The following is a 20,967-nucleotide window of genomic DNA, read 5'->3' as shown; positions in this document are numbered from 1 at the left end:
GATCAAACAAGAGGTCTCACGTCATTTTTTGCTTTTTCCTTCTCTGGCCACACCGTATCTTGGTTGGACCACAGTGCTGAATCTATTTTTGTATGTACATGGCATAATTTGTAAAAAAATTTGTGGGCACTTCACCCCAAAAAACTGGAAAAATGCTACCTAATCTTTTCCAGTTACATGTAAACAGGCTATAGAACAGCTAGTTAATGAAAGTAAAAATAAATTTCTATAGGCTTTCTTATTAATCTTTTCTCAGCTTCTGAAGCCACCCCTGGGCCACCCATGCAGAGAAGCAGAAGCTCCATCTGAGGCACAGAGAGCAGGAAGGGCTGAACCTGCAGGCAGAGAAAGAGCACGTGCCAATCACAAGAAGGGCAACAGGGACAAATGCATAGTGTAAATTCAGTTTTCTATGTACCTTTAGACATAAACTCTGGGTTTTATAGCAAGTTGAGCCCTTTACTTGCTAACAAAAAAAAAATCACTGAAATGTAAACTAAGACTTGTCCTGGCATACATGATCAGTTAGGTCAGTATATCTCAGAATGCGATTTGGATGTGCATTTGCCTTTGAGGGTTTTTTGGTTAGTTGGTTGGTTGGTTGGTGTTTTTTCTTTTTTTTATAATTTTACAAGATATTTCTTGAAAAGCATCTGGTTTAAGATGCTTTCCTACCTTCAACATAGTATTGCTGACTCAGCTTGACTTCACAGTAATGTGGTACAGTTTTCATGGTCACATAGATGTGTTGTGCTACATTGACTTCAATGCAATTGAATTGTACCTGTACCTGTTTAAAACATTGATAAAATTAAGTTAATACATGACTTCCAGATGCAGAAAAACCTTTGGCTAAGATATTTAAGAAATAAATATTCTTTATTCAGATATATTTACATTTAAAAGCAGCATTAAGCAATCAATAAGGTAGCATTAGGAATGTAAAAGAAGCAGATACAACTTAATAAAAGGATTTCAAACAGTACCATTATTTCTAATCCAGGATGTTGCTATCACCTTCACTTTTAGAAATCCAAATATCTACAAGATATCAAATAATCCTAAAAGCATAGAAATATCAAAAGCTCCAGTCTATAGGCATTTTACAAGCACAAACATTTGCAGAATTGAAAAAAAAAAAAAAGTCTGTTTAAATATTTAATGGCAACTTCAGAGAATGTATTAATTTCAATAACTGTTTATGAGACAGAAAGTAATTTAAGAAACAAAAGTTGAGGTACAGTTATAGCAGGTCATTCCCTCACTGCTATCAGTTAACTATTAAATTCCTTGTAGGTTTTCATGTTGGATACTCTCCTATTTGGTAAAGGCATTTGGAGGGTAAAAAATGTCTTATGTCACCATTTTAGTCACTGAACTGAAACTAGGAAAATTTCATTAAATATGTTTGTTGATTCTTGCATATAAACCTGCCTTACTCTAAAAGCTACTGGTTGCTGGCTGGTGGCCCTGCATTGCCCATAGGGATGGATGTTCCATCATCAAGAGACACCAAGTGCAAACTGCAACTGCAGTTTGGTAGAACTTTGTTCCACATGTGCAATCAGTGTAAGGTGTACAAAGTACATGAAGCAACACATTGTGTGCAGGATTAGTAACCGTTATCCACCAGTAACTCCAAAAATTCATGCCTTTCAAACAGTTGGTCAAGGGCAGTTCTTTTTTTCCTCAGTTGAAAATTTTAGCAACAAATACTTCCCCTTAACACATATTGCCCCTTAAATGGGTTTAGGACAGATGAGCATAAGTGCTTAGGCACCTGTCTGTCTTCTAGATGTGTAAACTCCAGTGATATGGTTTGACTGAAGTAATATGCACTTAAAATCTCTGTAGCATTGCTCTTCCTAGACACTGGAGTCAGAGAGTCAGAAAAGCTTCCACACAATTTGGAGGGCACAAAAAGAAAGCTAGCAAGACTGGTATGAAAATTAGGCTCTGCAGAGACAGGCTCCCTTGTCAAAAGGTAGGCAGAAGAAGTACAAGAATGATGGAAAATTAACTTTATATATTGTAAAAGGGAATTTTGTTGTGGAGTTTCATTTGGTTATGCTGAAGCATAAAAGATGTTTACCTTCTTTCCATTAAGCATCTTGCTTTTTTTCCTAGTGATTCTCACATTTATGCATTGAGACTGCTGTGTGTCCAGTGAAAAAGAACATATTTCCAGCCCACGGATATTGTCTGCAATGATTTAGGAACAGATTGAAAAAATATAATTTAAGCATCTTTAAGAAGATCAAAAATATAAATTAAAATACATCATGTCATAAGCTTTCCTTCTAAGTGAAAGGCACATATATCACTGTTAAAAAAGAGACATTATATATAACTCACACATGGGAGTAGGAACAAGGATTTAATACAGATTGCTACAAATGAAGCTTTAATTATGCAAGTTTAAAAATAAACCCATTAACTCTGAGTGAAGCAACTAGGAAACATCTAAAGGGTAACATATGAAGCACATGAATGGCAAGGTGTTAGTAAAAATAGACTATGCACAGAAAGTTCATGCACTTTCATTTTCTTGTAGTGGAGAACTGTAACTTCAGATGAATAAACTGCTTCTCCTTCTGTAGGGGCAGTCACTCATGTCCAGATTATCAGAGCAGACAGAATTAGTGTGTGTGCCTGCATGAATGGCAGAGCAAGGAAGAAAAGGACAGCTGTGTGCTTGGGGTACTGGCAGAGGACAAGTTACATATGTTATATTGGAAAGCAGAATTCATTATCTTAGTCCTCATTCACTTGAGAAGGGTCACAACGTCATCCTGTTTTGTAGTAAAATGCTTTCACAAAAATATTTTTCTGATAACATTACATGAAAACAGCTTGGTCCCAAATATTACAATATGGAACAAATTTTGGCTGAATGGCCATAAACAAAAAGTGAACAGAGAGGGCTCAGTAGTAAAACTGATTCCTACCATCCAGACTCAGTGTTCCTTTAATGTTTAAGTGAAGAGAGCATGGGCTTCCTTGGACACATTTCATCACTGTTGAGATCTTCATGCTTTTTAGTACCACAGAAGATAAAGATGCAGGAGCATCATGGCAGAAGCTGTTAAAAATGCCACCTGCAAATGCAAACACAAGGACAGAGAAAACTCATTGCACACAGGATGTCTGGGGGAGAACAAGCACTACAGGGGAAGTTCCAGCTCTCCTGAAACCAGTAAGAAAGTGACCAGCAAAGCCAGTACTTTACCTAAGACTTTTACATAGCCAACATGGCTATGAAGGGGGTTGGAATAAATTTCTAGGCTTAGGGAAGTGTTAACCCACAAGAGGAAGCAATCACACTTCTAACTAAGGTTAGCGGAGCACACCTAGACTAATACTGGTTCTAATTAATTAGATCTGCTAAACTAATTAGATCATGGCTAAACTAATAGTTTATATAAACTTTTTTCAAAACTAGTACCTCTATATTGTAAGCACTCTCATAAAAGTACTTTAATTTTAGGACTTTCTGACGGTCTCCATTGCTGATAAAATTTCACTTTCACACAAGAGGGCACCATTGCATTCCTAGTCATGGAATCACCTACAGCATTTCCTTCTGCTTTAGACCAGAAAAACGAGAGCAGAATAAATCTTATCCAGGCCTCCTTCAAGGCACAGAACACAGTAATCAATAGGCACAGAACCCAGCTACTATGTCTTCTTCCATTTGCATTTCTTGGGCTTCTCTACTTCACATCCGTTCTTTGTAGCCCCAAAAATTAGTAATTCAAGAAACTATCAGAACAAATAGCCAGGGAATTAGGTTTTGTCCCTTGGCTTTGTGGTGTGCAATGCAACACAGCTCTTTTTAGTTGTAACTATGTAACTACTATTTCTTTGAAATATTTACTAGCCTTCCTTTCATACACAGCATGAAAGTTAAAAACCACCCAAGTAAAAAAAAAAAGTATTTTATTGACCATTCTCCTTCCCCTGGTGAGAGGCTAGAAGAACAAAAACAAAACAAAAAAAAAAAAAAGACAGACTCATATAATTCAGCAGTTTAAAATGCTCCTAGAAGGAGTTCAACAAATATGGCAAAAGGTATGGAAGCATGAAACAGCAGTGCCACAATACTGTACTTGCCATAAAATTCAGGACAGCACCCTTAATGGAAGCATCAGGAAAGGGCATGTCCCTCAATGTCAAGCCAAGAACTGGTGTCAAATGTGGATGCTCATTGATTCACATGGAAGACACATCCACAGCTCTCACAGAGGAAAGTGTGGAGAAGAAGGAAAGACAAAGCTTATCCTTACTTATCCTCCCAACCCTTTCAGTGAAGGAAAGTGCTCTAAATTCAAAGACTGAAAGTGTATTAACCTGAACAGGACTTCTTCCTGTCTTATGAGGTCTTCCTAACCTTACAATACCCTCATTTTCCCAGTGTCCAGCTCCAGCAGAAGACCATTGTCAAAAATCTGATACTGGTACTGCAGGATGTGAAGACAGGCTAACATAAATGTGGCACCTTCACTTAAATCTGTTAAATCTGTTAGGCCTTAAGTGCCCTCACACCTGGTATCAGGAGAAATAAGTCCTGTGTGATACATATTACATACATACATTCAGAAGAGACAAACCCTTCACACCCAAGTCTCCACTCTATTAGCCTGTTTTTGTGTCATTGAACATATTTTGGAGGCAACAGGACATTTGATATGAACCAGGTGGAAAAGCATAGGAAAACAAGGACACTTTACCTCAACTGGCAGTAGGTCAACTCTGAATTATCCAAAGAAATACTGACAACTAGCAAAGACAAATTATGCAAACCAATGACAAAACACAGATCACTCAAAATACACACATAAGGCTTTAAGAGCAGTTGGAGTACCTTGACTTTTGAAGAATTTATAAGCATTTTCACAGAGATGAGACAGCCCTCAGAAGTACAGTGCACAGCAGCTGGATATGAACACTGTATTCCATGTTCCAAGAACGGGTGGTGTAATAATCCTGAAGGTATCTCAGGATGGAAAGCTATTGCACAACACTTAATTAATCCACCCACAACTAACTGGGTGTTTATCATGTTGCAGAACTACTTGATAACTATCACTAATAATGTGATAAGTGATGATTGGTTTGAGCTCCGTCTCTTTGCTCAATTTTTTTTTTCCTGACTACATTGTATGAGATGCAGTTGTGGATACCCAGTGGTATCTGGGAGTAACTGTTTCTGCTTAAGTTTTGGTTATTGGTGTAAATTTCTTGATCCAGGCTTATAACCTTGCCCATTGCCATGTCTGCATAGAAATTATCTAAGGGGAGGGCAATGTATGTAGACATACATATGTAGATAGATAGATAGATAGATAGATAGATAGATAGATAGATAGATAGATAGATATTCAAAGTGGACAGGTCTTTACAAAGCATTCTGTTTGCGTGTATTTGACCATATTATTTGACCTTATTTTTTAGTTGGTGGGGGGGGAACAGTCATGACTTAGTTGAATTTTCTCCGTAGCTGTTACAACCTGAGGTATGATATCATCAGATGTCCCAGGGTTGGAACTATTTCATGAAAATTCTAAGTCAACCTAGGTGCATTATTGACATTGGATCAGCATCGGACAGATGCACAAACACTCTGCTGTCACATCAGCAGAGAATCTGTTCTCCTTGATCATGGTTTCTACTTTCAAACTGAGAACAAATATGTAACACACTGAATAAAATGAAATTATGCTTCCACTTTGGATTTTTTTTCCATTAATTTTATGATAGATTTTGAGAATTGCAAAACATGCTGCAAAACTCATTAGAAATAATTTAAATGGAGCATATCACGCATGAGGATACTAGCATTGGATTACAGTAAATGCATGATACAAGGATGACCTGACAGAAAATAACATTCACTGTATAAATCATCACAGTATGAGACTCATTTCTGACTAATTCTTCAATAAACTCCTACTTTATCATCTTTTAATCCCCCCTTAAGATATTCTCTTCTGGAACACACCCCATTTTCCTTTTCACACAAGTAGTTTTATCTATACCCCAGAAGACATAAAGATACATCTTGGTACACAAACCATCTGTTGGGTAAATCTCACCTAAATTTTCTGTTTATGAATAATAGCTGTAATTAGCCCTACATGAGAGAGGGGTTGTTGCTTTAATAAAAGGTTCCTTATTTATGCGCACATATAAGCCCAGGCATAAAGAAACCAAGGCTTATAATTCAGCATGTAGACATTTCCTTGTACTTTTGCCATCAGCTCAACCACAGCAGATAATTTTTTAATCTGATGATGCAGCAATCAACCTAGAACTGTCATGACAGCAAATCACACCTTATGTACAGTTGGATAATAGAAGCCAGAGCTGAGCAAAGGATATGCAATAGAAATGAATAAATGGATAATTTGAAGCCTCAGGTAAGAAGATGAAATTGGAGAAGAGCAAAAAAAAAAAAAAAAACAAGGCAGAGAAAACCTTCTAATAACAAGACTGGGACCACACCCAATAGAAAATCCTAACTGTTTTTTTATCTGCCATATCTTCCCTACAAGTATTGTAAGAATCTGAGCTACTTAAGGATACTGACAGTGCTAAATCTGTGAGCATCTCTAAAGCCTACTAGAATTGCTTCACTGGCACATCATTCCATGACTATAAATTACAGTAGTATTTCAAACCTATTTGCATATGATTTACCACAGTATCTGCTGCATCTGTTCATTAGTATGATTCAACAAAATTCATCAGCAAAGTAGATATGCTGTCCTACAATAACCACATGGTGCACTTCAGTTAATAAGTACCAAAATTCACTACTTGTAAGTACTTACAGCAATTATGAAATTGATTAAATTTTAGACTGACAGCCTCTCTTTCACAAGAGATTGCAATGCACAGTAAATTAAAAGGGTTTCATGGTTGTGTGTTCAGAAAACATTTCAAACTTTTAGCAATATTGAACAACACTGTGATATACTGTGCCAAATACATTTTCTGAAGATTTCTTTTTTTTTAAATCATTGATACTTTGATATCCATGTATGGATATATTACAGTGAATTTCAAATACTACAGTAGTTCTTATGTGCTACCTAACACTCTAGAAGAGCAGGAGGAAGAAGGCAGAGTCAAAACCACACTGCCAAATACTGCTGAGGTAGTGGTTGCAAATTTTAGGAAATATCTTTTCGTTGCTGCTAAAAGAAATTACTACTGCAAAAGTCCTCTACAGTAGAGTTAAGGTCTTTTAAGGTAATTTTATCTCAAATAACAAATAATTTTAAAAATAATATAGAAAAGGAAGTATGCAAAGGAGTATACACCCACTGTTGCACAAGTGAATTAGGATGAAGACAGAAAACACTTTTTCATCACCCCTCTAAGGCTGAGTCATCCTACATGTTACTTGTGTTGAAGATAGCTGATAAGTTTTTTCAGACAGTACTGAAAAACCTACAACCAGCTTCATGTATATCGTCTTCAGAGATATGGATCTTTAGTTTATAAACCCTTCAGTGCCCTTCCAGTTGGGTAAAACATCTAGCTTATCTGACGTGCAGCATCTGCATGTCCCTGCATCAGGGGTTGGACCAGATGATTCCCAGAGGTCCCTTCTGAACTCAACCAGGCTGTGCTCTGAGCAGCTCTGGTAGTCAACAGAAAGTGACAACCCCTCTTCCTCACTCCCAGCATAGAAATCCCCTTGTCCTAAAATGGATGGAATGAATCACCACCTCGTGGTACCTGTGAGTCTCCACTATCTAGATCTGCATTTGTGTAACACCCAGCACAGATTTTAACTCATAACCAACAGAACTACGGGTATTCTTCCCTTTGAGAACAGGTTGAAGGGCTTGATTTTCTCAGCCTGTACTGCTCAAGGAGGTAAAGGCATGCTTCAGCTAGCAGAGCAAGGGTCAACACCCCTGTTTCTTCTACCTTCCACATGGTTTGTGCAACTACCAACTCAGCTGCCTAATCCTAACAAGATTCATTTACAACCCCTGAACCAGCCACCAAAGGTTCACTCTGCTGACCGGCAGAAGACTAGAGATTTTTTCTGGTGGGACTTTTAACTGCATCCCTTCCATACACATATTCTTTCTCTCCATCTCAACACAATCCCATAAATGCCATGCATTCTGAGTAAGGATTCATGCCAGCTGGCATTCAGCTCATGCCCCATGCTGCAGCATCAGCATCTCACATGCTTGAGCTCAGCATCACATCTTCCCCCTGTCTATGCACTTACTGCCATGTGGATTCGGGAAAGGCACTGTGGACACCAGCAGTGCTCCAAGCTGAGCCTCCAGCTAGGATGGCCCTCTCAGGGGAGACTGACTGTCCTCTGAGTGGGGACTATGACAGTCCTTTCAGCAGGGATTATGACTGTCCTCTCAGGCAGGACTGTGACTGTCCTCTCAGTGGGCACAGTTTGCGAGGCAGCTGCCTCGTACTTCCCTGCAAATGACTGTGTGCACTGGAGGAGTGGCTGGTGGAGGCTTCAAAGTTCAGGTAATTCAAGCCCCTGTGTTATTACTATATGCAATATCAAAAATGAGTAGAAGCAATAAAAACATGTAAAATGACTTAGCAAACTCTCTTACCTTCACTAGTGTAAGGAAAACTGTAAAGCAATTGTCACTGTTAACCTAATGTTTATCAAAACCTACTAATATCCAATGTTTTTTTATGAAAGAACCTGCCATGACAGAACCCTGCAATGACAGTGATCTGATGTCAATATGATAGTGGATTTAATATCGCTAATAAATTATCTTTAAAAACAAACATAGCAAAAATGTGAATGATGTATACTCACCAGAAGGTTTGCTTTTACAGTGAATCCCCTGCAAACAGAAACAAAATATTTTAAAAGCTGAGGTAATAATAAAAATAAATATTGCTCAATCATTGTACACAAATAAACATACCTTAAACAGGTAAATATATTCATAGTCCACAACAGAAATAATTTTCAAGGTTAAAAAAATTATTTTCCAATACAGTGAAAAAGCACATCAGTGCTGCATATGGCAGCCTGATACATATGAGGACACAAGATCAGCATTATCCTCATTTTCATGCATTTCCACTGTGAATGAAACTGTTTTAACAAGTATAAGAGTTCCATCAAATAAAGACATAATTTTATGAGGTACTGCCATTCCTACTGACCAAGAGCTAATGCATTACTTCATTAAACTCTGAAATGGATTTGTTCACACCAGGGCAAAGAAACCCAATGATTTTACAAGAGAAGATATCTAGAACATTATTAAATATATATGATTTTTAGAAGATCCTACTAGAAAGGAAGCATTATGGCAATTGCAAAGGAAGTCTAGAAATAGGACTTTTTATTTCAGACATCTGGCTTAAAGACTGAAAATAAAATTACTCAGCCACAGTACTTATTGTGTTCTAGGGAAAGCGTCTTTGTAAGAGGCAAAGTGAACCTGGCATTGTGATTTTAAAAAGCTTCCAGCTATCTTTCAGACAGACTACATCCATTTTCCCAGTAAAATAAACATTTAACCGCACACTAAAATTTTGTAGAGTACAAAAATAACAAATCTTACTTTGACTGCTATGCATGACACTCTAAAGAAAGGCTATTCCTTAGCCAGCTAATACTGTTTGCTGCTGTTCTGGCATAGCCCTTATTCCAGTATTCTTTTGCATACAGAATATATGTTCCCATGTTCTTTCCTTTAAAAGCAGTGTCCTATTGACAGAGATACTTTTATCCCACCCACAAAAGTAGCAGGCAGCGCCTTGTCTCCTCTGCTCTCAAATGGGATGGCAGCTCTCAGTCCTTTTAAAACATTTTAGGATCTTGTCAACAAGCAAACAATCTGTGAGCTTTAGAGCCAGCAAAAGTCTTCTGGTGGACATTTAGAAGTTCTTGAATTGAAACACAGCAATTGAAAGGAGGCTACAGCCTGGGTAAGCATTAGCACATCATAAAATAACTATTGCTTGATTTTCCAGGAGGCTTTCATCCACAGGGAATCCTGTGCTCCTCAGAAATAAAGCTGTGGAGCAAAACCATATTATTGCTGTGGGTGAGAAAGGGCAGCATATTCACTCCCCTGTGGCAGCTGCCTGGGTTACCTGAGAAGTGTGTCCTGTCCTTCATGACAGCTGTTCATTTGAGCTAAATAAGTTCCTTCTTAAAGGAGGCCTTTAGAAAACCAGTGACCACTGTCTAACCTGTATCAGTTCCTATTCTTCTGTCCTTTTGGCAGCTCTATTTTTTAACAATCACTTTTGACATAAGTTGTCATCTTTTACTATTGGCAATTTGGTAATATGACTCAAAAATTGCAAATGCATGAAAGGTGGTATTTTAAACCACATTTTATAATAAGACAGATGTGGTAATATACTGTCCTAGACTAAAGATTAGAAAAAATTATTTGTGACATTTTTAAAGATATTGGTTTGGCTGCTTCTACAGCATAATACATTGACACTCAAATGAGGGCCTGTTGCAACAGACAAGGCTTAATGGTTTTAAATTAAAATAGAGTTGATTTAGATCAGATGTAAGTAAGAAAATGTTTTAGAGTGAGGGTGGTGGAAACATTCAAGGCCAGATTGGATGGGGCTCTGAGTACCCTGACCCAGCTGGAGCTATCCCTGCTCACTGCAGGGAACTAGATGATCTTTAAAGTTCCCTTCCAGCCCAAAACATTTCATGATTCTATAAAGCATACCAAATTTCTTTACATAATTGGTCCAAAACTGGGATACTTCTATTTCAAAGGTTTTATAATTTCCTCAAATCCCCATGAAAAACTGAAAATGGTAACTGATAAAACCTAATTTCTGCCGTATCATAGAAATACTTGTTATTTATTAATTATTTCTGTAAGGAGCTGCTGGATCAACTAATTTCTCAGTCATTACTTACTGGGAGAAATTAATCTCTCATGAGGCTGATCATTCAGCAAATTACTTCCATATTTTTAACTTCCCATTTTGCAGCCAGACTGTTGAAAATATTTTGGTTAGGTGGCTTGACAGAGTTCCCAATTGCCAGTCAAAATTTCTTAGAACAGCATCTTTAACTTCTCTAACCATTCTTTCTGGTTACAACCTTAGTGCAAAAATTACGTTTAAAAATCAAGATCACACTGAATTAAACAACAAAAAAATCCTCACAAAAATCAGAGGATTCAGCCCTTTAATTAGAGGAGGTCATCCCCCTGTTGTGAAACCTGAAAAATGAAAACTGAATGCAAAATAATTAAATTACATATATTGCAGGGGAAAAACCAAAACACCCACTTCCATGGGCTGTGGCATGATAAAGAAATTCACTTACACCTTTTAGTCTATCCTAATTAATTACTAGTTTTCACTATTGCATAGAGGAACCCTATCATCTGAACTCTTACATTTATTTTCTTGACTTTTCCACAGGAAAGAAAGAAACATCCTTCTGTGACTTTTGATCTGGAAGTGAGATGTTTTGTCATTCTTGGGCACTAGGTTGTTCTGGGTGAGGAGTTGTTGGGAAGGTTTACATAAATAATCAAATATTTGCACAAACACTTGCCAGTTACAGCAACATTTGGTCATAGACCAATTTCTTATTTTTTTAAGAAGTGTTTCTTTTTATTGTACAATAGCAAGTGGGTGGGGGTGGTATTTTCTTTTACAATCACTTTGCAAAACAGTCCAAAGAGACCATTTGTCTGAAAGAATAACTCAAATGAATTAACAAAGTTCCTCTCCCACTTTCTATATCTTTTGTTTTCAGGAATTTTCAGTAATGAGTGCAATAGAAAAACATAACACACTAAAACAGGAATGGAAATTTTCTTCCTCTTTTACAAATGCCAAGGGCATCTTTTATGCAAAAATAAGATCCTCAACATGATAGTACATTTTACTCCTATACAGGGAGAATCTTTAATTCATATCTTCTTTGGCAAAGAGCCTAAGTAAAATATACTTACACAATGCACAAACAGTTAGGGATTTTCCTGTTTCTCTGGGGTTTTCCCCATTTGTGGTATTACTCAACTGTAGCTAGAGGTTATCTGAACAGACACCACCAGCATGCAGCATTCTGAATAGAAGATGTGGTGCCAACTTTTTAGCTAGCACAGCAACTTCTCCTCAATCTAAGACAATTGTAATATCCCATTGTTCTAACAACTGTAGAGAAGAGAGTGAGATCAGCAGAGGAAGACTTGGATTAGGGGCATAGAGAGTGTTTTCATGAATTAAAATTGCCAAGAAAAAGAAACAAAGATCAAATCTGCTTCCCATTTCCTCTCATATCTTCAGGCACTAAATCAAGTGCAGAATTGTGGAAATTCTTCCCTGGATGTTCTGTCATGCAGGAAAGAGTCTGAGGAAAATTTGGGTTCACAGTCTACCTGTTATTTCTGTTGTACCTCATTCATAGAAGAGCTGGTGGAAGCTCTTCCACAACTCTATAAGGAATAGTAAGAAGCCTGAAAAATCCTTAAAATGTATTCTTTGCTTGGGACCAGGTTGTCAGACATTTAACATTCATTCATTAAGACACCTACATTAGTCAGTGAACATAGAGCCCTCCCTTTTGAGTGATGCTCACTGGCAAAGTTATTAGCTACATTTCTACTTTAAGTTCAGTTGTCAGAGAAGGCAGAGAGAAAGGAACATGACCATATTCTGACGTTCCCCTCTATTCCACAAGTGCCATATAATCTAATCCCTTTCAAAAATTGGTGAAGCATCATTTTAAAATCAGTCAGGCTTTCATGTGCACTGCTATGAGAGCCAAGGCTATTCCAGAAGACCTGTTGTCTACTAGCACCAAACCTTTTAATTTCTTACATGAACACAATAATGGTTAGCTTCTACTGACTTCTGATTGTGCTTATTATCTTTTCACTTAAATGGATGCTTTCCACCCTGGAATTTACATTTCATTTATCTTCAACCAGTAATATGCCTTTTCTCAGATTTTTTGTGAGACTGTAAAAGCCAAGCTCTTTTACTCCTCTCTAATAAACCAGATTTTCCTTCTTACCATCACCCTTCTCAGCAACTTCTAATTCAATGTACCTGTCCAAATTGAGTGACCAGAACAATCCATAGCTGTGAAGACATTGGGGTTCATTTTATGCCTTGTAAAGTCATACTAATCTTTGTCTCAGTTGGGAACACCACAGCCATGCAATATCCTCCACCACAGAGGGGAAGCTACTTACCCCTGCTGTGTGAACAATCCAACAGCAGCTTTCCTTTCTTCAGCTGTCCACCCATTCAGTTCACAGAGGGAGGAGCCCGCAGATGCTAGCCCATTAGAGTCCTCAATGATTTCTCATGGCCTCTAGTAAAAAACCTGGCATGCCAGTGTGATCTCAATCACCTCCATAAGGAAAAGTTCTTTGAGCAGTGGACAGCCACAGTCAAAGTTATATGCATCTCCACCATTTAAGAACTTTGGATGGAAACAGAGATGATTCAGAGCTCTATCTGTATCAAAAGCTCCACAGACCATCAACAAATCACTGTAATTCCTTTCACAGAGACATTCAGTGCCAGAAACGATCTAGGAATTACTTCATGGAGGGAAATAACGAAGTATGTTTTAGCTTTTTCCAGACCTATTTTCATAGATAAAGGCCATAATGCCTTTGCAACTTACATATCATTGATGCTGATGGGGACTGGAACCTCACAGAACTTTTCTTATTATGTTCTTAGAAAGCTCACTGCTGTATTTATCTTACCAAATGTAAGGAAACAGAATTCTTTACAGTAAAAGAAAGCACAGTGACAGCATAATGATTCCTGTCCCAATGAAATAAGACTTAACTATATCATCATCAAGTATTTATACAAAAAATTGGAAGTGAGTGAAAAGGAAAAATAATAGACCTCCAAAACACACTTGGCAAGTGAATTCAATTGTGGTTATATTTACCAAGAACCAGAGAAATTGCAATGATTAATAGACTTAATATGAAAATGTAGAACTCTTAAAAATTCGTAGTTAGTACTGCTGATACAGTGCCCTCAAAAGACCTTTTCTCTAAAGGAGCATCTGTATTTGTTTTGGCATCATGTGTAATTATTCTCATTGCCAAGGTAAAACTATGTTACTAATGACAGTTTTCAATTTTTGGCAAACCACGAGGTTGTTCTTCAGCTTTTACTGACAATGTGGTGATCTGATACGTGTGAGTAGTGTGCAGTGAGATTAGCTAAGCAGTCATAGATGGAAACATTTGGACTGTTATTCATGCAGAAAAGAAATAGGCACCCAAACTTATGGCAAAGCATTCTTTTGGACTACTTTAAACTACAAAAACACCTGGATGCTGCTGGATTGTTTTACAGAATGCTAAAAACAAAACATCTGAGTCTTGCCTACACATTATCCAGCTCCAGGTCTTTTCCCTGTGTGTTCCAAGTGGAATGAAAAACATCCCATCACATTAGTGCAGTGATGAATCTGAAAGAATAATTGCTACTGAGGAGTGGGATATCAAGCTCAGGCTCAGTACAGTGCTAACGAGGTCATGCACTTTTTGGATGAGAGCTGGCCTGAGTCCGGCAGAGCAAGGTAACATCTGGCTGAGTTAACGCTCTGTTCATGGGCTCTGAGCTCATCAGTGAAACAGCCATGAACAAATAGGGAAGACATGATTGTGTTTACTGAAGATTACTGGACACTCTCCAGTAAGACTTCACGGGGATCTCAAGCAGAGACTGTTACCAACTGTCATTGCACTACCTTCCATTTCACATGTAAATGCAAAGGTACAGACCCTGTCTTCCACAACCTGCTCCTTGTCACAAGGCCAACACATCTATCACAGCTTAGCAGCACTTCAGGAGTGCAGGAGCACATGACTAAGACCTTCAGCCCCCTTAGATTTTCATCCTTCTGTTTACCTGCTATTAGTCAGGTATAACAGAGATTTCTGTTTCCCAGGCAGTATGCATTTCCTCCTGCACTGACTGATGCAAAGGAATCCTGTTCCTATATTTTAACTGCACTGTTCCATATGTTATCAGTACTGCATGTGGCATATAATATCTTCTGGCCCTAGCAGTGGCTACATGGCTGAATCCTTCTCACAGAGTAGAACTAGAAGAGTTAGAAGCACAGTAATTTCTCAGAACTCTTGGCAGTGACATACATTTATCCTATAAGTGAATAGCCAGACAAAACAATATTGCTTTGAGGTCTCTCAACTGGGAAGAATATTCCCTGCTTCTATTTTTTTTTCATTAATTTTATTTAAAAGTAATGTTGAGATACAAAAAAGGACCTACATATAAACTACTTGCTTTTAAATTTATTGGACCAAAGGGAGCTATGACTGCCTGAAATATAAGCTGCCTGTTCTATTGTATGCTTCAGCTCCATTACTAGAAGCAGAATTTGCTTGAAGCAACAGTATGCGTTAACTTCTTTCTTTTAGAAATAAAAAGAACCAAACAAACAAAAAAAAAATTGTTAATCATTTTGATGCCATGTTTCCTACAATATTAACACAAGTTGTTAACAAAACAGAATAGCGAACAATAGACAGAGTAAAATTAAAATGTACTTTGACTGCCATACCATCAGCTGGTATAAATCAGCACCATCCCATACACAGACTGTCAAAAATTTCAGACCACTCAGCTACATGAAAGGAGAACTAATCTACCAAATCAGCACTTGTAGTATAACAATTGGACAGGGACACTCTGACACAGCATTAATTATTTCAATTACTTACTGGAAATCTCATACAGGGAATGATAAAATGAAATCAAAGAAATGTAGGGTGGAAGGGGCTTCTGAAGGTCACCAAGTCCAGCCTCCTGCAAGAAGCAGTACTGTCACCAGCACCAGATCAAGTCAACAATTACTTTGGTCATTTCTTGAAAAACTGGAGGACACAGATTCCACAAGCCCTCCAGTTAATCATGTGCTTTGAGGTTAGGATGTTATAATGAACTTTGTAGCACAAAACAGGCTACAAGAAAAAAGCTCCTTCAGCAAGAAGGAGCTTCTTCCACTGACAGAACTGAGACTAGCAGCCTCAGAGGTGACTGGAATCAGTGGGCCGTAAGATTGCCATAGAAAAGAACAGAGAAAAAAGAAAAATATAGCAAGAATTCAAGTGAAGATTATAAGATACTCTCCAGGACAGAATTGTTCCTCCTGCTGCTGGAGACAGTAATTATTTCATTTGGAAATATGTATTTTTATTTTTGCCTGAAGATACTTTTCTATTCTAGTTACTGTCTTCTCATATATCCTAACATTATTCCTCAGCAAAAAGAGGAGACATACTGCAGGCCTTGTTTTCCAGTTCTCTGGCATACACAGCAAAGCCCTCATTGTTTCGCTCTAGGCAACCATTCTTTTAATATATGTCTAGAGTCAGTCCCAGGAGCAGCACTCAGTGCTCAGCTGTACACTGTGAAATTTATAAATTAAAAATTCCACACTGCTCACATTCAGAAATTGTGGAAGACTTTTGGTTGGGTGAGACACATTCCACTGATTTGAATGAACTTTGAATCTGATGCAAGTGGGGATACATTATTTTACCTGTTGTGGTGGGTTGCCCCTGATGGATGCCAGGTGCCCACCATAGTGACAGTGCCTCTGTCGCTCCCTTCTACCACTGGACAGGGAATAGAAAATGTAACAAAAGGCTCCTGGTTCGAGATAAGGACAAGGAGAGATCACCCAGCAACTGCCATCACAGGCAAAATAGACTCAGCTTGGGGAAATGAGTTTAATTTATTCCCAATTAAAATCAGAATATGTTAATGAGAAAATAAAGAACAAACCTTAAAGCACCTTTGTCCCACCCATCCCTTCTTTACAGACTCAACTTCTTTCCCGATTTGTCCACCTCCTCCCCCTCAGCAGTTCAGGGGAACAAGGAAGGGGTGCTGCAGTCAGTTCATCACACATCATCATTGTCTCTGCCACTCCTTCCTTCTCAGGAAGAGGACTCCTTATACTACTACTCCTTCCCCTGCTCCAGCAAGGGGTCCCTCCCACAGGAGACAGACCTTCACAAACTCCTTCACAGTGATTCCTTCCCATGGGCTGAAGTTCTTTATGAACTTTTCCAGAGTGGATCCCTTCCACAAGGCACAGTCCTTCAGGAACAGACTGCTCCAGTGCAGGTCCCCCACAGGGTGACAAATCCTGCCAGCAAACCTGCTGCAGTGTGGCTCCTCTCTCCACAGGCCACAGGTCCTGCCAGGAGCCTGCTCCACCACAGGCTTCCCACAGGGTCCCAATCTCCATAAGGCATCCACCTGCTCCATCAGGGGATAACAGAAATCTGATATCCCAGAGGATGCCATCATCACTGATGGTCTCAACCTTGGCCAGTGGTGGGTCTGTCTTGGAGCTGGCTGGCAGCTTCTTACAGAAGCCACCCCAGCCCAGCTACCAAAACTTTGCAAACCCAACACATCTAAGCAAACATCAGCTTTGCCCAAGAGAAAAGGGTCACATAATTCCCAAGTAAGGTAATTTCTCCATAAGGATTTTGCATTAGTGGGTAGAGAAATGAAGCGAAAATTTTTCAACCATTTTCAAAAGTATTAAGTCAGCCAGATCTAAAAGAGGACTTAGGTACCTGAAATATAATTTAAGCAAACTGTGTAATCTCAGCTCAGCACCATGATCCATAATACCCAATGAATTGCCACACAACACTAGAGCTACTTAAGCTTATTAGACACCTCCTTTTCTGATCTGAAATATCCCTGGATGCATGCAATTTGGGGTTTAGTGTGTGACCAGAACACTGGAATGATCTCTAGCTCATGTCAGGGATAGCAGACACTCATAGTGAGACGCATCCACATCACCCAGCATAGCAGGTGGCTGGAGATTTAATAGTAACAGAGTAAAACTAACAAAGCCTCCTTCAGACTGTAAATATTAGTAAAGGAAAGCAGAATGTGGGCATTTTCCACCTTTTATACTCCAGCTTTCAAGTTCTTTTCTTGGGGATATCTTATCAAGGGACCACCAGGTTCAACATCCTTCTTAAACTGAAGCAGTTCTGAGGTGCCTGTTTGCCACACTGCCTGGTAAATGAGAGGGTTTCCCAGGCCTCCTGTCAAAGCAGTCAGAATGTAAAGAGGTGAAATAGAAGAATGCTGGTCTGAGTGAAAATGTGAAGCTGGGAGATTCACATGGGAGATCTGTTTCCTACTTGCATTTTATTCTAAGCAGTGATCAGAAAACAAACCAGAAACTGAAGCTTTGGAAGAGTATCTCTCAGCAGCTGCTCCACAAGAGAACATCATCTTTGTGGAAGTGAGTTTCCACAAAGAAAATTTCACTCATAACTCAGGTTTGTGGGCTCTAGAGAGTGGATATCAGACTAACTGGGTGCTTAACTCTTTCCCTTGCCTTTCCTGATGCAGCACCATGCTGAGTATGCAGGTTTCTCATACTGCCCTGACAAGTCTCTAATGCTTTCTCCTGATCTCCACTGAATCTGTATTTAATAACCTGGAACCACAGGAACACAGCAGCATCACAAAATGGGTGAATGATGTAGACACTACCCTGAAATGCTGGAGATGCAAGAACTTAAAAACAAAAAAGAATTTTCTAATCCTGCCATCATGGATCACAAATTCATAGTAAAATTTAGAATAACATAGCACACTTAGCAAAAATTTCTTATAACAATTCCAAGACTTTGGAGGCCACACTTCAGGGTTGAGACTCTCTTCAAAGCAGGAGCACATGTTTCTGGGTTTTGCAGCTCCAATTAAAATGATGTTTCTCCCTCTTCTCCTTAAAAAGAAGAAAATCTCAAATCTACATAATCATGGAACTACCCCTGATTATAGCTCTTCCAGGTGAGAAGTAATTTTTAATGCCGAGTTTGTTTTTATTCTAGCCTTAGCTTGTTATGTTGTGTAAGGATATACAAATGATCCCACAGGACATGGTAGAAGCCATGGTAGTCTCAGATGACTGTCCTGGGAGGCTTCTGCATTCCTGCCTGGTGCCACAGCATCAGGAACTGCTTCTATTAAAGACAATGCTAATTATACCTGATTGGCTCTAAAAGTGTTTGCTTGAGTTACAGAAACATTTTAGCCACAACAAAATGAGGGAAATATTAATACATTAATTTTTTTTTCAGCTGTATTCTTGAAAATTTTTGAGAGAGAACTTTCTCCTGGCTATTAGTATTTGCATTATTATGATGTCTGAAAGTCTGACTCCTGCATCAGAAAGCCCATACCAGGGTTCTAGCCCTACAAACATGCCTTTGCTCTCCTATCAAGAGCAAGAAAAGCCAAAATCACCTTTCCCTGAAAGAATTAGCTGTGTGAGTACATGAGAAATTTTAAAAATTCAAGATTTACCATGTAGAGAAACTCTACTGAAAATATCTACTGTGTATTTTAGCAGAAACATCTGCAATTTGAGATAATTGATAAAGAAGCTAGTTATATATAAATTTGGAAAATTTAAAGATAAATAAATCATATTGAATACAAATTAATGATTTGAAATGTCATTGCATATGTCTATTTCTCAAAAATTTTACTATTTTAATCATAATTTAATGGGGTTAATAATAATTTTACTGGGGTATGGGGAAGGAGGAAAAAACTGTGGAATAATCACATAGCTTACCTTTTTATAATGTATCCTCCTTGTACTGTAATTGCTAAACTTGGCACAGGGCAATTAAAGGAGACAGAGGTCCAAGAGAAGGGTTTCTAAAGAAGCAGGATCCTACTAATTTTACAACAGCTAAATAAACCCATCAGTGTTCACTATTTTCACATGTTGCTTTACACTATGCCTCATTTTTAATGATAGCACTTACTGAAAACCACCTGTGCCATACATTTGCTTGAAAACTGTATGTGATTTTTGACCTCTAAATGGAAGAGAAAATAAGCTACAAAGGCAGACTGAATGGTAACAAAGATCTGACCATGCTCTAAAAATTATTCTATTGCATAATATATATATATATATAATATGTTGAAAATGAGAGGGGAAAACCCCAAAGAACAGATACTGTTTATCAAAACTAAGCATGAAGCATCACACTAGAATGGTAACAGCAATTATGAAAAATTATAACAAAGCCATCAAAATACAAAAAGCAATGGAGAAAAATCACTGCAGTCATAGGAAAAAGAACAGCATGTCAGGGAGATGAGGAAGCAGGAAAAAGATTAAGGAAGTTTGGATATGTTGGGGTAAAAGGGAAAAATAAAACTGGATACAGTGAAAAATCTTAACTGCAATAAATTCTACTTCCTCAAAGTTTTTCCAAGAAAAGACAATGAATGCACTTCTAGTACTGTACAATGTTGTTTATGTGATTCATACTCTCTGAAAATATGCAGACAAGTAGAGGCAATAGCAAGACAAACAGTTTTCCAGAAATTATTGAAATTTACCACACTTATTCAAAGCAACTATGTTGAAACATTTCCTTGTAAGAGAAAGACCCACAGGTAATTTGCAAATTAAAACTAAAACTCTCTTCATTTTTGCATAGACATTTCCTGAATGAGATTGCATGTCCCATACAGTTTTCATGGTGAGTCCTATATTTTGCATGCTGGAAGGACAAGACATGCCATAGAGCAAAACAAGTCTTCAGCTCTGATGACTGTTGCAAAGGATTAAGTCAAATATTGTTTGAAGGACCATCTGTAGATCCCACAAAAGAAAAATGGATGAATGAATGAATGAAAGCAGAGATGCTTGTCTTAGAAAAAAAACTCAAGATGTCATCTACTCTACATTTCTGCCTTTGTAAGAAAGACCTTTATCTGAGACATATGTGAGCTACATTAAACACATCTCAGGTATATTTTCTTAGTGTGTATGGAGATCTCTATAAGCTCCACAGGCAATCCATCCCAGTGCTCAGCATCACTGTGATTTTCCAGTCTATTCACTCAGAAAATTCTGGCCCAGTGAATTCC

The 20,967-nt window shown here is 38.2% G+C and overlaps 1 protein-coding gene across 1 annotated transcript in view; it reads right to left on the bottom strand.

The window, feature by feature from the left end:
* IL17REL (interleukin 17 receptor E like) overlaps window positions 1-20,967 on the bottom strand; it is a 46,857-nt gene that overhangs the window by 16,694 nt on the left and 9,196 nt on the right. The window contains exons 3-6 of the mRNA XM_053977901.1: window positions 8,825-8,852; window positions 2,949-3,098; window positions 2,093-2,202; window positions 676-790 (exon numbers count right to left, since the gene is read on the bottom strand). Coding sequence (XP_053833876.1) covers window positions 676-790; window positions 2,093-2,202; window positions 2,949-3,098; window positions 8,825-8,852 — 403 coding nt within the window. The remainder of the gene's footprint in view (window positions 1-675; window positions 791-2,092; window positions 2,203-2,948; window positions 3,099-8,824; window positions 8,853-20,967) is intronic.

The sequence above is a fragment of the Vidua macroura genome, chromosome 5, assembly GCF_024509145.1.
Source record: "Vidua macroura isolate BioBank_ID:100142 chromosome 5, ASM2450914v1, whole genome shotgun sequence".
Taxonomy (NCBI): domain Eukaryota; kingdom Metazoa; phylum Chordata; class Aves; order Passeriformes; family Viduidae; genus Vidua; species Vidua macroura.
Note: the sequence above shows the minus strand (reverse complement) of the source record. Positions and strands in the feature narration are given on the sequence as shown.